Genomic DNA, 23,157 nt, shown 5'->3' with positions numbered 1-23,157 from the left:
TGGAAGTGGCCAGTTGGGCAACCCTGTACCAAGTTATTGTAGGATATGCACATGGCGTATTCAGAGATACAGTCTGTTTCTCTGCTGAAGTGTCCTTGCTGGGTAAAGAAAGTTTTCAGGCTGGTAAGGTAGATGTCACATGTCTTCTCCTTGAGCAGATGTGATAACTAAGGGCCTGGCTACAAAGAACAGGTTTTTTTGGTGTGATTGTTGCGTTTGTGTGATACTCTGTGAGCTTTTTGTAAATAAAGATTGTAGGGTGCCATTTTGGCTGTGGATCATGGCATGTAGGAGTTACCACAGGCAGAATTTGCTAGAAGGGTTGAAGTGGTAAAAGCTGTGGTAGAAAGCAGGGAGTGAGTCCAGGTGATGAAAATGGCATGTATGTAAGTTAGGTTTAGTGCAGCTTTCCAAAAGAGGCTGGCATATTGGGGAGGTCATCTTGATGCCCAGTGCTGTGTCCATGGTTTAGAGGAAATGGCAGCTGTTGAAAGTAAAATTCTTGTGGGTGAGGATGAAGTGGACGAGTTATGTGATATGTTGTGGTTGTAAATTGGAGCGTAATCCAGGCGTCCTCATCTTGCAGCTTCCAGCTCATTCAGCAGCCAGGCACATGCATTGCACAAGATAGAGAGCTACTGTAGAACACACAGTAGCTGATCATGTACCCTATTTACTGGAATCTAACACAAGTCCCCATCTCCCCCCAGTTAGCATGGCAGGAAAAAAAGCCTTGTCTTGGATTCAAGTACCAGCCCATGGCAGGTGTTGATTCAGCTCCAGCTTTGGCATCTGGCTGAAGCCAGAGCTGAGCTGCCGCCTGACCCAGGCTGAAGTGGCTTAGTGAGACTGGGTCAGAGGGTAAGAACCTGCAGCTTGCCCCAACCCCTTGGCCCCCCATGCCTTGCCTTTCCTGCACCCTCCCAGCACTCCTTGCTCCCCTACCCCAGCTGTTCCCTCCCCTCTTTACTTTCTGCTCAGGCTCTGAACCCTCCAACCCCAACCCTGCCTAGCCAGGGGCTGTTGCTGCTTCTCCCTAGCTGGGGCTGGGGTCCTGTCGTTACTGAGCGCTCTGGAGAGGCAGAGCTACAGCAGAAGATAAGGGCAGAACACAAACATGAGGGGCAGGTGCAGGCACAGGGAGCAGGGGCAGGGTGTAGGGTAGGGGGTCAGGCAGTGGAGGCAGGCCCAGAAGGGCAAGTGGCAAGGGGGGCAGCATGTGGGGGGACAAAGGGCAGGGGAGCGAGGGGTGGAGGTCTAGCCCCTCACCCCCCACTGCTGCTTTCCCTGTCACAGTGCTTGCGGGGTGGGACAAAGTTGAGATGACCTTCCACTAATTACATTCTATCTAACAGATTCTAACAAATTTGTAATTTTCCAAAGCTAATCTAATTATTTGGGCCTTGTCTTGGATTCAGGTAAATATGGTCATTAAAGCCTTTATCACAATGTTTGTGCAGAAGGAGGACAAATTAAGTTCACGTGGACAGCTTTAAGTGTGGTGCTTCCTAATTTGCGAGTGTTGGACTTCAGGCCTGTCACATTCTGAGCACATTTTTGTCTGTGATTTCTGTTTTAAAAATAGCAATCTTGAAAAAAAATGTTATCATAGGGAGCCATGTACCCCCCTAAACATGAATGTATATGCACACAGATTTTCATCATCAAGTTGGGCCCAGGACCTTTAAGTCCAAAGCACAAACATCAAATATCTGAACTCAAAGAGTAAGTGTAAGTAACAGTCAGTAGCACATTGTTACAGACTATAGTTGAGGACTTTTAAAAAATTTCCTGTTCAAGTCAACGAGGTGGCGGGGGGAAGAGAGTGTGTGAGAGAGAGAGAGAGGTTGATGTAGTATAGTCCACGTTGTAGGAATGGGACAGGACACTGGTATGGTTCAGGTAGCTATGTAAAAGATGTGTGGTGTCTGAAGAAGTCTGTTATAATGAGAAACAGTCTTCACACCCTGTGGTTTTTCATTATCCTTTTGGCAGATATCCAGATGCACTGGCACAGTTTTCATAGAAGGGATTGTGCCATGTGCCAGTGTACTACTCACAGGGATCTTCATGTAGCTTTCCTGCCAGGCAGTCAGTCTCCATTATTCAGGCCTTAAGTTGATCATGTCCTCCAATCAAGCAGAACATTTTCCTTTATGGTGCAATGCTGCACAATTTACATCCACACTGCTCTTATAGCCATCCACTGAAGCAGCTCGTATTGTCCACTTTTAGGACAAGATAAAGCTAGATGAACCACTAGTCTGACCTGGTGCAGAAAGGCTCAGTTACAAAAATGAAAAAAATCAGTAATTTGCTTATTTATTCACTTTTTTGCCATGTTGTTCAAATACTGTAAACGCATTCACTGCAATAAGTACAGGGCTTGAACACAGTCCTCATTGGTCTGTTCTTTCATAAACACAAGATGTGGCTTTTAATCTCAGCCAGAATGCAGTAAGTGACTAATTTATTGGAGGAAGCACAGATTTTATTTCTGGACTTCCATCCCAAGCCAGAGGGATAGGTAGTCTAATTAGGAATACTTTACACTTCTTGCCTGTCAACTACTCATAACAAGCTGCTTACAGTAAAGAAAGGCATTGCTTATCAGTTTCTTTCCTGCAGTGATTAATGTTTAAGGACTGATCTGCAAGGTTATGCTAGTTTCTTTTCTCAGGCAAGCAGATAAAACAATCTGGTTTTAAAAAAATATTTTGCCTGACGTTGAAATGATTTATTTCCTCCGTTTGTGTTACTTTATCTTAGTTCATGCTAAGCCTGAACTTTCTGTGCAACTGGTCACATGCTTTAACAACTACTCCTAGTTTTAGTTTCTGATCATGTTTCATTTGACAGCTTAAGCCACACAGTCAATTAATCTGGTTGGCTGAAAATTGTCTGGGATGTGGGGTGAGTGGTTAATCCTTCTAGTCCCTCTTAATTGCCCTCAGCACTGTGCTTTTAGCAACCCTGCAACTGACTAGGTCACATCAATTTCAAGGCCTCTCCTTGAAGCAAGGCATGTTCAAATTGTAACCAGGTTTAATAAGGTACAAACAGCTGACTGCAAGCTGTACTCCCTCATATCAGCAGGCATCACAGATCTGTTTAAGCATTGCTTTTGATACTGAAATCAAGGGATTTGGGATACAGCTAGTACAGCCCAGTGGTGGATTAAAATTTATTGGGGCCCTGGGCAAAGAGAAAATGGACACCCCACCCCACCCCACCCCAACGGGTGAGGGCAGGCTCCCTCTGTGCTCTTTTTTTTACTTGCTCTCCTTCTAGCCCCATGCCTCTGGCATCCCTGCTGTTGCATATGTAATGCATAGGGGTCTGGTTAAATTGTAGTTAGACTTACCACTTTTCATGGGTCGGATGCAGCATGAGTAAATTCTGCAGACATTTTGCAGATGTGCTTTGACAGCTGAGCCCCTCAGCACTGATTGGTGGAGAGGCCCCAGTGGGGAGGAGAGATGAGGGGGCAGCCACTGTCTTCATGGCTGGCTGCCCTTCCTGGAGCTCTGGCCCTCAATGCTGACTGGTGAAGAGACTTTGGAGGGGGAGGGAGGAGGGACAAGGGGGTGACAGCCATTTTTTTCTGCTGCCCTCCATGCCTTTTCCTCCTGGTGCCTTCCCCTCCTGGGCAAGCTGCAAGGCTGGGTGGCAACACAGCAAGGACTGCTAGTTCCCACTGGGGAGCTAGCTTTTTATCTGTTTTTGTTGATTTTGCAGACAATCCTGGATGTTGTGGTTTCCACACAATCTGTGAAACCATGATTTAAGTACACCCCTAGTAATGCATATGACTGTGTCCAGGCTTTCAGAGAAGCCCAGGGCAGCAGCTGACAGCCTGAGGGAGAAAGGGAACAATGCAGCAGTGCGGGTGCTGAGCACTGGGGTTCTTGGAGCCCAAGTAACAAGAGCATCTTGTGAGCCTGCAGAGTGCAGGCTCACATGCACCACTGCATGAAACAGCTGTCCCTTACCACTGGATGGTACTGGATACCATGTGGCACCTCATCTACATCAAGTACATCCCAGGTCATTGCTAATATGAAGACAGCTGCCCAAAACCACCAGTCAGAAGCAAGACTGAAGTGGGACTGAACCCCTCCTGCACACACCATTAACTGACATACCTTTAATCCCTTTGACTGTTCCCCCCCCACCCCAGCCATTGCACACCACATGCTAAAACCATTGCCTAAGAAGGTCTTACTACCTTACAAGTGTATTGAATAGTCACTGGAACTTCTTAACCCCTGTATCCTGGGCTAATGTAGGCAGCATGACTGACTGCATGTCTTAAATTGCATTGACACCACCTACATACCCATGCACAGGGCCCTATATTATCCCCAAACTCTACAAATCCATGTAAAAAAACACAACGTTTTCTAATAAAGTTTTAAATCTGTGCTAGAACTGAGGGAGTTGCCCCATGGTCGAGTAGGAAGGAGATGAGCAGGTTATCTGTTAAAAGATCTTGAATGAACATCCCGGGTCCTAGACACGCAGTTAGCACACACTGAAGGGAAAGGGAAAAAAGCCTTCCTTTCATACATGGATCAAATTCCTTTCCCAGTGGCCCTGGCAATATAACAATGGATTTCTTTACTGGCATTATCCTTTCCAAACAAAACATTATGATAGCCACCGCCTGAAGAGTTTACTCTCCCACATTTTTCAAGCATGTAGGCCAACACTGGTTGACAGGCTGTTAAAAAAAAGATTCTTGTAACCCTTAGTAGGGCAAGAATTACTTAGTCATCATGCTAGTTAACTTCTGATGTGTCATTAAGGGGTGACAACACTTCCAAAAATGTATCTAATGATTTCCCCCCCACTCTTTATACTTGAAACAGGATATTATATGAACTACCCTGTCAAAGAACTAGCTACTGAGTCACAGGCTAGCTTTGCCAACATTATTATTTATGAGACCTCTTGTGGAGTAAGACACTACTCAGCATGCAGAGGGGTTGCAGAAGCTGGCTTTCAGAGTATTTACTATTTTTAAAAATGTATTATGCTGCTATCAAGATGAGAACTCCCAGGGAGCTAGTTATTTTTGAAACCCTGGAGTTATTCAGTACAGAAGCCTGTGCTATAGCTCTGCAACACAGCTAGTTCACAGTCCCAGACTAGCAACATAATCCTGCACCCACTCCAGGTCCCAGCAGGTGCAGCCTCGCTCAAGATGATGTGAGGAAACAAAAACAAGCATATGCAGCTACAGCCATTAAGCATCTAAAAATGTCGCCTGGCTATTCACAGTCAGTTTGCATGTAGCTATTTAGAAAGTATTACCTAACCAGCGCAGTTCAGACAATTAGACTTCTGCCCCATATTTCTGAAAGCTTACAGGAAGTGATAGTGATGTGATAATGAATCCTTCAAACAAAATTGATTTTATGTACAAACGATTTAATTAAAATCAATATGCATTTCAAATTAAACATGTTTTAACTGCCTAACAGTACAATATTTCTACGTTTTGGAAATAAGAAGAAACTTTCTTCCGCATTAAATTTAGCAGTCATCATCTAACAATGCCACACAAAATGATTGTGCTGCCCACCGCCATATTGAAAACAAAATATTGCACAAGTTTAATAAACAAGCATTTGTGGTGATCAAGAAAGATGCTGTATAACTTCCAAGATTAAAAAAAAAGTTCTATTCACATTCTTCAAGGACAACAGATCTTTGGCTAAAAAATAGTTCCGTAACTGCTGTGCTGCTTTTATGTAATCAGTTTCTAATGTCAAATTAACAAGGGCTGTTCTGGAGATTTACTATGCATACAAGTGGATTGAAAAAATGGAACTACTAGTGCAGTGCAGGACAGAAATGCTCTTTGGTATGAGGGAATAGTTGAAGCTGTCCTTGAAAAGTAGAAGTGTGCAAAACGGGCTCTATTCAATTCGGATTTGGCCTGAATCAGGGACTGTAATTCAGTTAGTTGATTTGAATCACAATTCCCAATTCAATTCAGCCAAATCCAAATCTGAAAATTAAGCAATCAGCAATTTGGCCACAGCTTTAAATGCTTTTTCTACATATCTCAAGGTACCAGCATAGCTCACGAAATCTGTGATGCTGGGGTGGATGGAGCATCCCACAAGAGTGGGGGGGTGCCCCGCATTCTCAGTAGCAAACCTGGAAGCGGACCGGAAATACTTCCAGTCCACTTCGGGGTCTGCCAGAGAGCATGAGGGAGGCGCCCCTGTGCCCTCCCAGCTCAACAGTCGGCCACAGGGTGTCCCCAGGTGCCCCCTCAGACCCAGGAGGCACCAGTCGCTGAGCCAGGGGGGTCCCCCTGCATGCTCTCTGGCAGACCCGGAAGTGGACCTGAAGTGCTTCTAGTCCACTTCTGGGTCTGCTGCCAAGCGCGCTGGGGAATCCCCCGTGCTTCTGTGGGACACTACATGCACCCCAGCATCACAGCACTCCCAAGCCGCCTGCTACCTAGAGGTATACAGAAAAAACATTTAAAGCTGTGTCTATGTCTGAATCGCAGAATCTTTCCAAATCTCTCCGAATTGGTTCGGAGGGTTCGGATTCGATTTGGAGAGATTAATGGGCCTCCTGATTTGATTCAGAGATTTGGCCATCGAATGGGGCCAAATCTCCACTGAATCAAATTGGAGGCCAAAGCTTCGCACAGCCCTATTGAAAAGCAACAATGCACAAGCAGACATACAGTATGTAATCTTCCTCTCCAGACACCTTGTCCTGTGGCAAAGTCCTTCAGAAGTGGAGGAGGGTCCCGGGACCTGCACGGCAGGGGGCAAAGAAGGCAGCCAGCTCCAGCACATGGGGCTTTCCTCCAATGACACATGACTGCGGGAATTGCACATGCATGGCGCGGAGCAATGCTATAAAAGGTAAATGCCCCACACACACACAATCACCTCCTCACAACCCCCCCACCATACATACACACACCACACCCCCCCCCTCCAACCCCTCACATCCCCCACACAATATGCAAGACTAAGATTTTTATTTTTTTTTTAGGTATTATGCAATCGCCTCTATATATACTACGCAAACACAAATCATGAAAAAATATTTTTTGCAATAAAATTAAAATATTATAGTAGGTGTTTGACTTGTAGTGTATGATTTATTGTTTTTTTTCTGGTTCTAAACCTCCCCCTCCCAAAAGGAGTCCAAGGGAGAAGGAGAGGGACTTCCGGTGGCAAAGATCAGGGGTTAGGGGGCAGGACTTCTGGTTTCAAGATGGCAACCAGGGGGCGGGACAACTGTCAAGGAATGGGCTACCCGTGTGGCCCTCAACAGCTCACCAAAACTGGTAAAGTAGCCCTCGAGCCAAAATAATTGCCTGCCCCGATGTAGAGGCTCCTGAAGAGAACACTACTTTGTTTTTACACGTGCTTCATATTGTTAATGTCCTCCTCCTAACCATGAAAGTTAAACATTGTTTGAAATGATTACAGTCATGACAAGGACTGGGGATATAAGAGGACTCCAGGGCAAATTCTTGTACGTGAAATTTATAGTTCTCTGCTGTACTGCATCTGCACATGGGAAGGGGTATTTTTCATGCCATGGGACAGTAGTCTAGCAATTCATTTCTATCCATTAAAATTTCTATTCAATCCTAGAAGGGAACATATTAATTCTAAAGTCCCTAAGTAGCATTAAAAGTCAAAAGCTTCAGGTCCTAAATCACTTAAATAATTTTAAAATGTTTATCTGGCATAATTAGAATAAGCAGAAGGCAGGGTAGATTTTGGTTAATCTGTCTGTGTCCGTCACAAGCTTCCATGAGCTAAAGCTTACTTCATCAGATGCTGTGAAAGGACAAGTCAATTTGCCCCATATATTTAAATTCAGTGTAAATATGAGTTAAATGGAGCATATACAACAAAAATACAATTGTAAATAGGTAAGTAAAAGCAGTGTGGATTGTTTTGCTTTTTACATTCAGAGGACACAAGACAGAACAGCAACACCACAACAGAGCAGAAAGTGACTTAAAGCACAAAAGGAGGTTTTAAGGACACCAAGCTCTACAATATGACATTCACAATAGCAAACAGAACCACTTTTGAACTATGCTTGTTTATTTTGAGTAATTAGAGATGGATTACAATTATTTTAGCACCATGAATAACATCAGACATTCATTCTTTATGCTTCTAAAAAAAGCAGATTTAGAAAGCATGGAGTTAAGGCTAGCAATGTGAACATTAATTAGCATAAAAACGAACATATAAAATACAGTGTCTGTAAAGACACCCAAACACTTGTCAGTGTCATCTATATTAGCACACATTTTAGTATAAAATATAGAAGGCCTAAACTTAATATCCACATTTCTGAAATTCTTAAAAATGGTGACTCCTTTCACATATAAAAAGAATAAAGCATGTATTAAAAATGTTGCCCTTACTTTATAACTCTCTCTAGGATTGAATGGTGTAACGCTTGTCAAAATCAAAAGCTAAGGACAATAATTCCTTTTTTTTTAAATATTGTTTTTAAATTTTCTTTCACACTTCTGCCACAGATGCTCTCTGTACCTGACTGTGAAACCAGAGACAGAATTTACATAATCCTTAGTGAAAATATATTCTATTTGGGTTCTTATATCACACCTAGCTCTGTAGTATTGGAAGGCCAGTTCCAATAGAGAATACTGCAGCACCTAATTTCTAGCTACCAACCCCAATATTTGGGTCTCCGGCCCCTATGATGGAATCCAGAACCTAGCACGCAGCACCTGGACTCATCATGTACAGAGCACAGGCACCTAGAGTGGGGCCAGCATGCTGATCAGGCAGCTCCCTCATGTGAGCACATTAAGTACCCAAATGCCTAGCACTATCTAAAAAGAAAAGACCATAGGGAGGGATCGATCTTAAATCCTGTTCCCAGACACCTAATTCAGGGCTCCATAATCTCCTTGAGACCTATAGCCCTACTGAAAGTAAACACCAGGGCCATTTCTTCCAATAAACTTGAGTGTTCCTTTCTTTTAAGAAGATGGTGCCCTCTAGATTGTGTAAGGGCTGCTACTGTCATTTTTATCATTATTATTAGAGCACTTGCAGGGAATCCAACTTCACTTCCCTCAGGGGAGTGCTGCAGTCAAGACTATCAGCTGTTCCTGGGGGATAGGTGCACTTGCTAGTCACAAGGAATTCAAGGTGCCTGGGGCCAGAGGGAGCATGACTAGTTTACTGTTTAAGGTGCATGTGTGTGTATCTGGGTGTGGGTGTGTGTGGATCTGGGTTTTAATCCTTACTTCCAGCACTGTATTTTACAGGAAACAGCTATTAGCTAAAATCGTTATGCAAGGCAAGGGTTTCTTGTATTTGACCACCTATTTAGTTGGGGTAAAGTTAGACAAACATTCAAATGCATGAAATACCTCCTCAGGTCTTTTAGTCATAGTAATGTCTAAGTTTTGGGACACAGTGAAGGTTCAGCTTGCAGCTGAACTGCCCAGCTTTGTCCAATTGAGGCTCTTTTGTACAAGTGTAAAAGTTGAACTTTCGGGCAGGTAAGAAACTTTAAAGTCACAAAGTGCTGCATGGAGCCTTCAGGGTTAGATAGTAGCTGAGTAGGGGGTTTTCAGGATTGCATTGTTAGAGTCTGCCACCTCATTTCTACCTGTATCCTTTTTTGGATCTAGCCATGAGTGCCTAGTGTTCAGAGTGACTTCTGTAAGCCAAAATTAACAGCCCAACACTGAGATCACCAGCTATCTGAGATCGAGAATTTCAGGTGGGCGTTATTGATGTGTATGCCCAGATCTTGTGCTCCAGTGATCAAAAGACAGAAAAAGAGAAGATTGCCATTGTTCACTGTACCACACACATCTTCAAAAAGTGGATCACACAAGTGCTATCTAAGCTGTCTTTGACTGCACTGAACACCTTAGGGAGCTGTTCAGATGGTGACCACAAGTATATTAAGCAAATTTCTGTCTGGTCAGTGTAGACCAGACTCGAAAGGACTTTTGGTAGAAAAGACTGCCAGTCTGCTCTATATAAGTTTATATGGCTACAACATACAGAGCCAAATAGCGTCAATGGATTCAAGATTCTGCTAGAGTCCTACCTGCAATGCATAACTAGCATGAGTTTAACCATCAGCCCTGGTTTCAATTTATTATACTTATGTATTCTTGTATACACAGCTGTATAACACAGCTGTAAGTATGTTCATATCCCTTAGCAATGCAGGGTATATTATTCAGATATCACAGAGACAAGGAGCACATAAGAACCTAAAAAGAAAATGTCAGTAAGCCATGTGAAATGTTTGCATCCAGCTTGCTCGGACTGAGCTTTTCAAGACGCAGCGTACTACACAGAAGGGTACAGCATTTGAGCTGATACTGTTCACACACTAGGAAACCGGCATTCCACCTTCTAAACTAATCCCTCTCTCCAAGCTGCTCCTAGGACCTTTCCTGAAAATATTTCTGGGAAATGGGAGGCAGGTGGGGAGGCAGAGACGTGGAGGTAAGGTTGAAGCAGCTAGGAGAAGCAGAGCAGGATTACTCGTCTATGGAAGTTACCATTTCCTGATTCAGAAATGTGACTTCTGCCAAATTGAAGTGAATTATTTTTTCAGATGCTTTAATTTTCTAGCCTGTCAAAAACTGCTTAATTTTGATGAGGAAAAGCCTTAATATTACATCTGTTGCCTCATAAAGTGGATGAAATATTTTAAATTAAAAAAATCTTTTAGAAAAAACGACATTTGCATCTGCACTGTAACTAGCAAGCAGATACTTTTTATACAGCATTACTTGTGATGCATCACATTTAAACTTTGGGATGAAGACAAAAATCTTGATATGAAATGTAAATTATTTAAATAGATCTTAAGACTAGAAAAGACCATTATAATAATTTAGTCTGTAACTAAACACAAGATAGTTTCAGCCAGCATTACTTCTGACAGAACTGGATAATTATTTTTTTTTTTAGAAAGACAACCCATCTCAATTAAAGACTGGGTAACAAAGAAATTTCCATTTATGAGTAAGCTGTTCTTTGCAGTTACCTTCTGCATCTTATTTTTATTCTGAATTTATATAACTCCAAACATAGGACCTTGTTATGCCTTTGTCTGCTAGACTGAAGAAATGTCTTACTGAAAATCTCCCTACATCAGTATCTTTCAGTATCTTGTCTTAATTAGTTTTAGATGTTTTTAAGTCTTTTACTATAAGACACTTTTCCCAAACCTCAAGTCATCTTTGCTTTTTCTGAAGTTTTACTTCAGCATTTAATTTTTCAACATCCTTTTTCAAATGTTGAAACCCAAACTGGACATAGCATTCAACTGATGATCACACTAATCGATGCCACGTTCTGACTTGTATTCTGTAGTTCACTCCTCATACATTTCAAGATTGCGTTAACTCTTTTGATTATGCACCTCACAACACATCCCACTCCAAGATATTTAAAAAAAATACAGACTGTAACCTATAAATATGGGCTACATTTTTTCTTTTTAAAATGCCTGCCTCATATTTGGCTGTATTGATGTATTTCTCATACAAGGCCAGTGTACCACATGGTTGCCATTCCATTTTTGTGTCATCTGCAAAATTTATCAGCAATGGCTTTTATTTTCTTTCAGATTATTTATAAAGATATTATTATAATATTGTGCCGAGTAGAGAGGCAGGCACGACCTGATGCCTCTCATGAGTTCAGAGCACAGCAAGTGCTAAATGGCCTTCCTGAATTTACCACAAAAAAATCCTTTGAAATAATAAACAGTATGATAAATATTAATTTTCATAACCAAAGTAGCTGAAATGAGTAAGAGGATTTTATCATAAATTTCACTGTGTATTTCATTGCCAGTGCAATACCCAACACTGAATAATATCACCTGGAAGAAGAATCAAGAGCATAAATAATGTGGTTGCTAATGTAATTTCTGTAATGAAAGCATCATTTCTTGAGGATTTTAACTAATAACATTACTTACTTTTTTAGAAATTAGATTTTCAAAAGCAAAAGAGATTAAGGAGCACTGATCCCACTACATGTCACGGGAATCTGTGCTCCTAGACTTCCCAGCCATTTCTAATGGTCTCTCTTAAAAGGAAGAATTGTCATTTTACCATTTCCAGTTTCAGTTAGACTCTGATGAGCCTTGTTCATTTTTAATATGGACTAAGCAATGTAAGTAGGATGACAGAATCTGGCCCATAATAATTAAGATACTTATCTAATTACTTAATGGGGTTTAAAAAAATATATCTTTTAATCTAAATATTGCTAATATAACATGTTTCACTTCACAGTAATATAAAGTTGTATGAGCAATTCACAATCTTTGGTAAAAATGAAGAAATTAAATTAAAAATAGTGAAATGGCAGTAAGGATTACATTTTTAAAAGGTGTGCTCCTAAATAGGAATTGCACATCCAAATGATACTGACAACTACGTGAGAAATCGTATTTGAATGTGCTTTTAGTTTTCAGATAACTATTTTCTTTGCTGTTACATAAGTAGCATTACATGGCCCTAGTAAAATGAGTATCTATTTAAGCGTTCCATTGCATAAGCAGCACAGTTCAAGTGTAATCCTGATAAATTCAGACGCGCTCTTAAGATCTTATTTCAGACAAACCATAGGCTGCAGTAACGTTCAGAGAAAGGTGTTCAAAAATATGGGTTTGACACCCCATTTTGGACTGTGCAAGTAATAAGGGATGTGAACCAGTATGTTAAGTGAGGAATTGTGCCTACAAAGACAATTTTTTGCATTTCTTGAAAATAGGAAGTTGTATCCTACATGCACTATGAATAAAAACATAAAGGTCTATAATTAATTTGCATAACTGCAGAATCTTTCAAAATTGTCTAATGTAGCTAAAATAGCTCTTAAATATATTTCATGTATCTTTCCATTGATCTGCATGAACAATTGAATCTTATTGCACGCTTAAAATGTATCCTTTAAAGCTGTCTTTAATTATTTTCTAGTGAAACCCTAAAAAAAGAAACAAATTCAAAATTTAAAATTTAATCTAATTCACAGTTCTGCACCCAAGCACTGCAGTTAACTAGATTTTTAAAACTACCAGCTACTCCAGCACTGTAAAAGAAGGACTTGATTAACTGTAGTACCTGGGTACTAACGATACCAATATTTCAGCTGCTTTAATGCTGAAGTTATTCACTTGTTTATGTTCAATACATGTGTAAATCAGATATAATCCTAAAACGTCTACTGATCAGATTATAAAAAAGGTGAACTAATGGAAAAAGTGGTCTAGGATGAATTTAAGCAAATAGAACAGAAGTATTAAGAGAAAATGAAATAGAATAATTTAGCTTCCAAAAGCAAGATAATTTCAGGAAAGAATAGAAAATGACAACACTAGATATTCCTGCTTATTACTATAGGATTGTAAAAGTATTTAAAACGCAATGAAAAAATGGGGGGAGGGGACTTAGTCTAAGAGCTACTAACAGCCCTCTTATAAGCCATATAATAAATTTTCCTTTTTTGGACGGACTGTAAAATTCCCAAAGCTATCCTGGAAGGGTCAGTGAATCCAAAACAGCTTTCACACTTCTGGAAATACATCCTGATGGATTAAAAAAATAATCTGTTCGCATGCAGAATCACTGGCAGATGCACACTGATGCTATAAAAAACTTCAAATGCCTTGAAATCATGGCTTAAAACCAGACTCGAGGTCTCATCCAGAAAGCTATTCTGTGCTGGAGAAGATGCTTAGCTCTTAGCAGTTTTGCAATTTGAGCACGATGTCCAATTTTGAAAAATAATAATAGATTTTCTGCTTAAAGTCAGAAACATGATCTAGCTCCTTTAAAAACAACTTCAGCCTGGTAAGAAGATACAATGCATCAAATAACAGAGTCTATTTCCTTGCTGGGCTTTTCTGTTGTGCCTGATACCAAAGTGCTGTCATTTTCCAGCATTTTCTCAGTTGTTGCTCCATCAACAGTTTTTGCTTTTTCTTTTAGCTTTTTCTTTTCATGTACCCATGGAATGAAGCATAATATGGCGCCACCAATAATGGGGGGAACTCCAGCCAGGTAGAACGCTACATCATAGGTACCTAGGTAGTCACGCAGTAAACCTGGGAAGAAAGAAAATTATCACCAATACATAATTTAGTAACGGATGTTTTAGCTTGACTCCCTGCATAACACAGGACTATATATAATATTACTTCAAGATTCTTCTATCTAACTCAATTAAACTTGTGGTTGAACTGGATCAGACCCTTTTAAAAAGATAAAGGACTGATAAAGGATTCACCATACCTTGGAAATGTCTGCTAACTGTAATTACCTTCACTATTACAAACTTGTACTACATTTCCAGTTTGAATTTTGAGGATTTCACTTCCGTCCTTTGTCTGCTAAATTCATCATTTATCTTCTCACTCTTAAGAAAGTAGTACCAGATCAGGGGGGAGATGATCTGGTCCCTGCTCAGAAAAATGGAAGCAAAGAAATTGTTAAAGAGGTTAGCATTGTCATCTGGTGCTAACACCAGATTTCCTAGCATGTCTTGCAGAGGCCCTATGTTACCCAGTACTTTCTTTTTACCTCCTAAGTATTTAAAAAAGGACTTCTTCTTGTCCTTGATCCAGGTAGCTAGTCCCAGTTCAGACATCAATTTGTTTTGACTTTGTGCTGCTGTCAAAATGTTTATGCCACACAAAGGTGATGTCTGTTTCCATCCTTAGAATAGCTGGAAATTTTCATGTCACCAGGGCCAAAGGGAATGTATTCTCGCATATTGAAAGAACTGAGGTACTTTCAGAGCCATAGGCTTGCTTATCATCTTCAAGAATTTGTGACAGTCAGGTGAGGCCCCCAGCGACTGGAAAAAGGCAAGTATAGAAACAGTCTTTAAGAAACAGAAGAAAGAAGATCAGAGTCTGACCCTGATACCTAAAAAGACCATGGAGCATGTCATCAAGGAATCCCTTTCCAAACACCTAGTCCTCTAGGTGGAGTCAGAAAGCACCTAGTCCTCTAGGTAGAGATACAAGATAGTAGGGAACAGCCACCATGGATGCAACAAAAACCTGATGAACAAACAGCATACCTGATCATGTTGATTTCCTTCTATGTCAAAGTATCTGGCTTTATGGATGGAGGGAGAGGAATTTTAGCAAGGCCTTTTACTATCTCACATGACATTCTCCTAGCAAGCTATGGAAATACAACCTAAATCAGTGATGCTCAACATTTTTGGCTGGCTGGCCAGATGGGTAGTGCCCAGGTCCTCTACAGGCTGGCTCCAGCTGATGGTCCCAATCCCACACAGGGTAGTTATGGCAGAGTGGTGCAGGGGGCATCCCCGCTTCAACCTGACCTCATGGGTAGGACAGAGGGGCTGGGGCCCAGCTCCACAAGGGAAAGGAGCATGGCCCAGCCCCAATTACTTCCTGTGGGGGGAAGAGGGTATGGCCCAGCCCCACAAGGGGAAGGGGGCTTGACTTAACCCTGTGGTAGTGGAGGGGGTTTGAGCCAGCCACAACCTGGCCTCGCAAGGGAAAGGGGGTGTGAACCAGCCCCATCCAGCCTAGGTGGAGAGGCATGGCCCAGCCTCATCCAGCTCTGGAGGGGAAGTGAGAGGTGTGATCTGGCCCCAACCTGCTGTGCAGGGCTCAGGGTTTGGGAATTTGGCAGTGAAGAAGGGTGGCCATATTTATGGCCACCACTCCCCTGCCGCCAAACTTCCCAATCCACAAAGAATGCTGTGAGCCAGATAATCTATGGTTCCATGGGCCAGAGGTTGAGCACCCATAGCCTTGATGAAAATGTTGTAAGATGGACACATAATTAGTTGGATCGTTGTACAGTTCACAAAAATGTAGCCAACAATGGCTTCATGTCTAAATGGAAGTAGGTATCAAGTGGTGTTTGTCCTGGGTCCAGCCATTATGTTAAATTAAAATATTAGATTCTTACACCCAAATGGAAATCTTGAAGTGTCTTTGGGAGGACAAAGTATTACACCTGCGTGTTTTAAGATGCCAAATCTAAAGTAAAATAGGAAAACTAAAAGGTAAAAGCAGTGACAAGGAATTACCCTTTGCCATTTGCCTCATCTTAAATACAAATCTCACTTCTTGGAAATGATTAAGTAGTTAGATATACAGGCTACCAACTGTCTCAACATTTACCTGCAATGGGGGGACCAACAATCATAGGAATTGACATGAGTCCCAGCAGAAATCCTATGGCTTGAGAGACATCTTGGGCACCAACCAACTCAAAGGCAATAGGAGCCATGATGCAAATGAAGCAGCCATCAAACAGACCCATGAAGAGGCAGACAGCAATGAGACCTCCAAAGACATGGCACAGTGGAATCATCATGGACATCAGCCCAATGAAGAAGAACGAGATCACCTAGATATGGTAGAGGAAAAAGATATATTGCATTAAATGACGAAAGGAACCTCAGAATATGTGGAGCAGCAACAGGTTCTAAATGAGGAGTGTGTACCATGTGGCCCACGAAGACAATCCCAGTGGCCTGCCAGATGGGTGAACTGGTCAAGTTTGCACCCTGGACAGCAGTGGGGAGGGTCACAACCCATGGGGGTCATCAAGAAACAATGCAGCAGCCACTGGGTGTAGGGTCCCTCTCATCCCCCTACTGCAGTTGCCACCATAATTCAGAAGGAGGGGGAGCCCAGAGACCCAAGCAGCAGCAGCAGCAGTGGCAGGAGGAGTGGCAGCCACACAGGAGAGACTATGGGGCACAAAACCCATCTGCCCATGGGCCACAAGTTGGACAACTCTGCTCCTAAACCATGTTTCCCAAGCCTTTATAATCACTTTAATCACTCGCCCCTGGACTCTTTCCAATCTATCCACATCTTTCTTGAGGTATGGGGCCCAAATTGGACACAAAACTCCAGGTGAGGCCTTGCCAGTGCCAAATATAGCAGGAGAACCACTTCCTTTGATTTGCAAGTGATACATCTATTAATACAGCCCAGCATGCTATTTCTTGTTTTGCAACTTTAGGAACTAATATCACCGGCTAATTAGTCTACTCTATAGTAAAGCACATGTGTAGATGTGACACAGATACAGAAAAGGGAAAGTAAAGCTATACATTTGTGAAGTAGAAGACTTGTAAATCGCTCAGCTCCAAAACACTGGAGTCATAGATGATAGTCAGCTTCTAGTTGCAGTTCAGAACCACTGTTGCTGAAGCAGTAAAAATGCTCTGCATTCACTATGAACAACACTGCTGTAAAGGCTATTAGCCTCTTGGAGATGAGAAGTATATACATTATGATTCCACACACTACTCTTTCAGTTAAGAGATACAAATAAGAAGAATAAAGAAATACTAAATACATTGTTTTAACAATTTATACACCAGCATCACCACTTCTGAGTAGTAGATTCTTATGTGTGCTCTTAAAGATCCAGGAAAAGGGACCAATTAAAAAAGAGCATAAGTTTTTCCTATCTTTAAATGAGCTGCAACACAGCATGTCATTATGTAACTGTAGAGTCCATGCCCTCCAAAGTGGAATATCAAGAGTTTTTACTCTAGTCACCTAAATAAAAACAAACAAACAAACAAATCCTGAAACAACAGCTGCCTCTTTGAAGTAAATGATACATCTATAAAACTTGAAAGATACTATTGCAAATTTTACAGCTATCAGCCAGAGAGAGGTAAAAAACTGGTGACTTTTAAACTATATACAATTATAATTTATGTCCTTTTTGTAATTGGCTTTGGACATAATAAAATCTCCCAAGTGTGATAGTAGATTATGAATCAGTCCAAAACTATGTCCTGTATTCCTTCCTCCTTTCTATTGATATCTCTTACCTTTAAAACTAAAAATATACAGGCAAGGTGAAAAAGATTTCTCCTACAAAAAGCAGACTTCCACAATAGTACAGGAAAACCTCATTTGTTCAATATGGGATAGTTCAAAGTATCAGATACTTCAAGCAATTGTCACTTCCCAACCAAAACTATTTATTTGTGTATGCTTTGCTATATGGATAATTATCCAAAATATCTACTTTGAAAGTCAAAGCTATTTTCTGGTCCCTCAGACAAGGGAAACCTCACTGATTCAAAATACAAAGGACCAAAAAATAGTGACTCTGAAATACTGTAAATGGGTTCAAAATGAACGTGCCCATAGTAATTTGCATGTATCCAAATTACTGTGGATACGTACATACTTAGTTCACCCACATGTGAACCTTACTAACTGATAAGAACAAAGTCAGGACTTATCCCAGTGATTAGTTAAGCAGATTTCATGGTATGTAGTACAAGGAGTTCCTACTGTAGAACAGCAGCAATGATCTAGGGAGCCTTTTTCATCTGGTTATATCAATCTAAGTGCTGAACTGTCCCACAACCCCTCCCCATAAATCCCACCAAGCCCCACTGCAGACCCATCATCCCTGTTCCCACCCACCCGGCCCCAATCCCACTAACCCCAATTATGCCAAACTGTCCCTGATCCTATCAAACTGTTCCTAGTCCCAGTCAGGGGTTGGTCTGCCCATCCATACATGCAAATTACTATGGGTACATTTATTTGAAACCTGTTTAATTTTTAAGTTGGTATATTTTGGTCTCCTGTGTTTCGAATTAAAGAGGTTTTCCTGTATTGGCCACAGCAAATGCAGTGCGGTGAGTGTCCGCCAGGGGTCTCCTGTGTTATAACTAAAAAAAAATCAGAGCTAGAGCTGTGCAACATATTTACATTAAATCCAGAGCATTTAACTGACTTGAAGAAAAGCCCCCAGAAAGCTGCAGCAGTAGGACTTGTGGGAAAGATTTTTTTCAGCATTTCTTTCATTCACTGTTCCAACTGGCTAAAGAATTCCCTCACTACTGAAAGTGAGACTGCTGTCTAGCGTAACTTATTCCCCAAGAAAAGAAGGTTGTAAGTCCTAGAGCCTCCTGCACTTAGATCTGGAGAACCCTGGTACCAGCAGCAGTCACATTCATCCTCCTTGAACTCATCAAATTCATCAGCAAACAAAGAATGTCTGTTCTCTTCCAGTTCCTGCAAACCAAAGCTAGGGGTGCAGTATGCAAATTCCTTTGCAAACATGCAGAAGCCCTACCTGTAAATAAACTTTTTTTGCCCCAGGAATATAATCTGCAACTCTGCCAAAGATTAGTCGGCCAATTCCAGAAGTGACACCCAAGCAGAGTAGAAGCACTTCTTCTTGCACATTCTCACCGAGTCTTTCTTTTACATGCTTCATCTGTTTGAAAAAAAGAGAAAATTGCAGGTAACATATAATCTGAAATTAGAATCAACATTATTAAGAAACTTGAAGAAATAGCTGAAAAACAGTGCATCAGACCAGTCCCCTGCTACCAGGCTTTTTATATACTGTAACAACTGTCTAACCTAAAATGCATGATAACTGCTGTTCATGGAACCAGAACCAAGCCCCCTCCACTCTCTGCTCCACCCAAATGCTGTCATCACTAGGCAGTCACAGTCCCCCTGGCTTGCTCTTCTTGGCTAAGGACAGAAGTTACATACCAACCTGTTTAGATTTGGGTCAAACCAGTTTATGAAACTTCTGTCCCAGACCACTTTCCTGGTTCAAGTTAAATCACAGTCCCCCATTATCCCGTATGCTTTCCAGCCCTGGGCTGGGCTGTGCTGTGCTGTCTGCTCCAGCAGAGAAGGGTTGGGAGGGAGGGGGGGACTGCCTCCCCTTCCACTCCTCCCCTGCAGTAAACCCTGGCTGGGGTCTGGGGCCAGGGAGGGGGCTAAACTTCTCCTCCCTTGAGCACAGAGCTGCCTTGACCTGCTAAAAACTTATTGCTGGCTGCAACTGCAGACTACAAATTCCAGAGGCACCTGGAAGCCGGAAGAGGAAATGATGAGCAACTCTGCTGCTGTGATTCTGGATGGCAAATCCCAGAGACCTTGGGGGCAGCAGGAAGAGGAAGTGAACACACAGCTCATGCTGGCTACATGCTAGAGAGCCATGCTCTAGTGCCTTCCAGCTTCTGGCCTGAGCCACTATAGGCATGTGGCTACATTTCCTGAATCAAAAGAGAATGTCTGCCCAGTTGTTCCTCAATTTAATCTCTGCAGTTTATACTAAACTGCAAAGACTGTATTAATTCAGCCTCAGGCTTTTTGACTGTTTGTACTTAACCCTTCTAGTCTTATGACCCTTGCATTCTTGGCTTCTCTGTGGCCCAGCTGCAGTAGAAGTAGATGACCCTCAAACAGCCTATGATATAACCTGGTACTTACAGCACTCTCCTGGGAGGCAGAAGACATTGATTCCAACCCTTTTAGGGTAAAGAAGGCCTAGAATCCAGATCTTTCACTTCCTGGGCAAGTGCTCTAACCATCAGGCTATCATACAAAAAATGTTTACCACCACCTGTCAGGTAGATACCTACCCTCAAAGGAGAAAGCAAGTAGTCTGGACACTAAATGCAGAGGCATCTAGCCTCAGCAGAGGGGACAAAGTTCAGGTATGAGTTTTCTATTGCTAAGCATACCTGACTTCTCCATATCAGATCTGCGAGGTGCCTTATTCTTCCCCTTCTCTGTTTATGGAGCTTATGCACCCATCCTAGAAAGTGCTTGTCAGAAATGGCCATTTCCTCATTTTCCACACAGGAATCCTACATACCTAACTTTATTTGTGCAAGGCACCTAATTTTAACTATTGCAGTGCCCAAGTGAAGGTGCCTATATAACCAGTCTGGATCTAGTCCCATATATATCAACATACTGTTGGCACCACTGAAGTAGTCAAAACAACAATAGAGAATCAAGGCAGACCACTCATTTGGTTCTATACAACAGAACTCCTCGGGTTCTGCAGCAAAAGTTCTACTGTATTGAAGACAGTGTCTGAAAGGGGAAAGATTCAGAGGAAACCATAGACTATCAAATGAATGCGGATTAAGGATAAAAACACACAGTGAAAGAGTCAAGAGTGAAGAAAAGTGGGATCTGAGTATAGAAATGGGAATCCAGGGCTGTGGACCTAGCCTCACATTGGATAAATAACCTTCAGTCATTAACTGATGATACACCCATTAGTATTAACTGGCTAGTTCAACATGCTGGTCAAACAGTTAAAACAAAACACCATGCACCTCCATAATTTCTAGGAATTGATATTAAAGAAGGAATAATGGAAAAGTTGAAAGCAGAAAATGAGAATGAAAGAATACATAGAGTAGTGCCAAACAAGAGAGCAAACATTTCAAAGAAATGGTAAATGAAGTAGAAAACCATATTTTATGACTCAAAAGATTCCTGAAGAGAAATAAATTACCAAGAGGACTAATTTAAAGAGGAAACTAAGAATTTTACAGGTGATTGAGCCTAGAAAAATCAGACTAAAAGAAAAGTTGATACAGAATGCAGAACTCACACAGGTATCCAGCAGAATGAATGTAAAAGTGAAGTAAAAGACAGGAAAAGGAAGACGGTATAAATAAAAAAAGTATTCTCTCTCAACTTGTTACAACACACAATGAAACATTAACAGTATCTGTCAGGAGACATGTCTGTGTGCAAACTGGTAGGGACCTAAAAATATCTGGTCATGATGGCAAAGGACAGCTTACTTATAGGGAAGGGATACTTAACTCCTTCCCTTTCCTTTTTATTTAGGGAATCCAAGCAATTCTACAGTCCATTGCTATACAAATCATATAACAATTAAACTTAAGGTTTTGGGCCTTTTTAAAACTAGAGACATCATAAAGTAATATTGTCAAGATTATCTAAATGGCAGAGATGAACCTCCTTACATCACTGAGGATACATTGTTTTTGGAAATTTTGTTAAACACAATTTTATTTGTACCCATTAACAAATCATGATTAAGATCTATTACAGTTAGTAATAATAATGCCAAACCTAACTTATTGTGGGCAAAGGTTTTTTTTTAAGTTGCTGAGACTGCAGTGTAGATGCAGTTTTTGTAGCTTTTTTTTTTTTCTTTAACATACCATATGGGAACTTAAGTCTTCATTTTCATTTTTGGAAAAAATATTCTGTTAGAGGTCAGAGGTATAGGCAAGGTTGTTCCAATCCCTCTTCTGACAGAAAAATGTGCTGATATTGTTTTACCACTCACTATTTAATATCTCTCCACATCTGGTGGCCTATTATTTTCACCAGTTCCACTTTCACGTTCTTGCCAACTCCTAGCTTGTTCAGTTAGCATGCTCTGACTCATTCCCTTTCTAAGAGTTTGATGGAAAGTAAGGAAGCAGCCCTATTAACCCCACATTTGCCAACAAATAAATTGCACTTCTCAAAATAAACCCTGAGAGCACAAGGTTGAATCTTGTCCCCTTTCATGCCAATGGCACACTGGTTGCATTCACTTAACATCTGGAGCAGGAAAATAATTGCTGCTCATTTTGAATACCAAACAGCTGAACAACTATTTATTCTTTCAGCATCATCTCATCTTTAAAAAAAATGTTGTATTGCTCGACTGCACTGCTCAAGATAGGAGGAGTATATGACAGCTTAACAAGAAAAAATAATTAAAGCAGTAAATTAGCAGTGACACAATAATTGGTAACCTATGGGCAACTGCTATAATGTTGGGCTAAAAGTTGTCAGGTATATCAATTAAGACTTATTTTACTGCTAGGAACACTAATTTAGTTCTAAGAAGATTTCTCTTCTAAGTAAAAGAAAGGACTATGAAAAAAAACTATTTAAAAGTGTTTCTGAAGAGGTAGCCGAAATGGAATTTCTCTGGAGGTACACATACAGAGCACTCCCAAGAAATTGCTTGTCCTGCAATGTAGGACCTTCTTGGCTTTACACTATTAGAAATAGGACAGTCTACTATCAGTGTAGTTTCATCAGTGGCTGCAATAATGAAAGCAGCCACTTATAGTTTATAATTGTATCATGATCTTGTTCTGAGCCCTGACTATACTACAATTTCCACCTCTTGCTCTCAGGATGAATATGTACGTAGTGAATTCTGTGTTTCATTTCTGCCAGTGTAGAAAAGGACCTACTAGATGTTACCCAAGCCAATGTAGATGATGCACTGGAGGAAGTTTAGGTGGTAAATAAGATTGCAAAGGCTACCTTGTTGGAAGAAATCTCAGGAAT

The 23,157-nt window shown here is 41.2% G+C and overlaps 1 protein-coding gene across 2 annotated transcripts in view; it reads right to left on the bottom strand.

Moving 5' to 3' along the window:
- Window positions 1-5,412: 5,412 nt before the first annotated feature.
- SLC16A10 (solute carrier family 16 member 10) overlaps window positions 5,413-23,157 on the bottom strand; it is a 119,085-nt gene continuing 101,340 nt past the window's right edge. For both annotated transcript variants that reach the window (XM_090038036.1, XM_090038044.1), the window contains exons 4-6: window positions 19,142-19,285; window positions 16,198-16,426; window positions 5,413-14,133 (exon numbers count right to left, since the gene is read on the bottom strand). In XM_090038036.1, coding sequence (XP_089894162.1) covers window positions 13,898-14,133; window positions 16,198-16,426; window positions 19,142-19,285 — 609 coding nt within the window. In that variant the 3' untranslated portion in view covers window positions 5,413-13,897. The remainder of the gene's footprint in view (window positions 14,134-16,197; window positions 16,427-19,141; window positions 19,286-23,157) is intronic.

This window comes from Crocodylus siamensis, chromosome 1 (genome assembly GCF_052110815.1).
Source record: "Crocodylus siamensis isolate JL-2025a chromosome 1, ASM5211081v1, whole genome shotgun sequence".
NCBI lineage: Eukaryota > Metazoa > Chordata > Crocodylia > Crocodylidae > Crocodylus > Crocodylus siamensis.
Note: the sequence above shows the minus strand (reverse complement) of the source record. Positions and strands in the feature narration are given on the sequence as shown.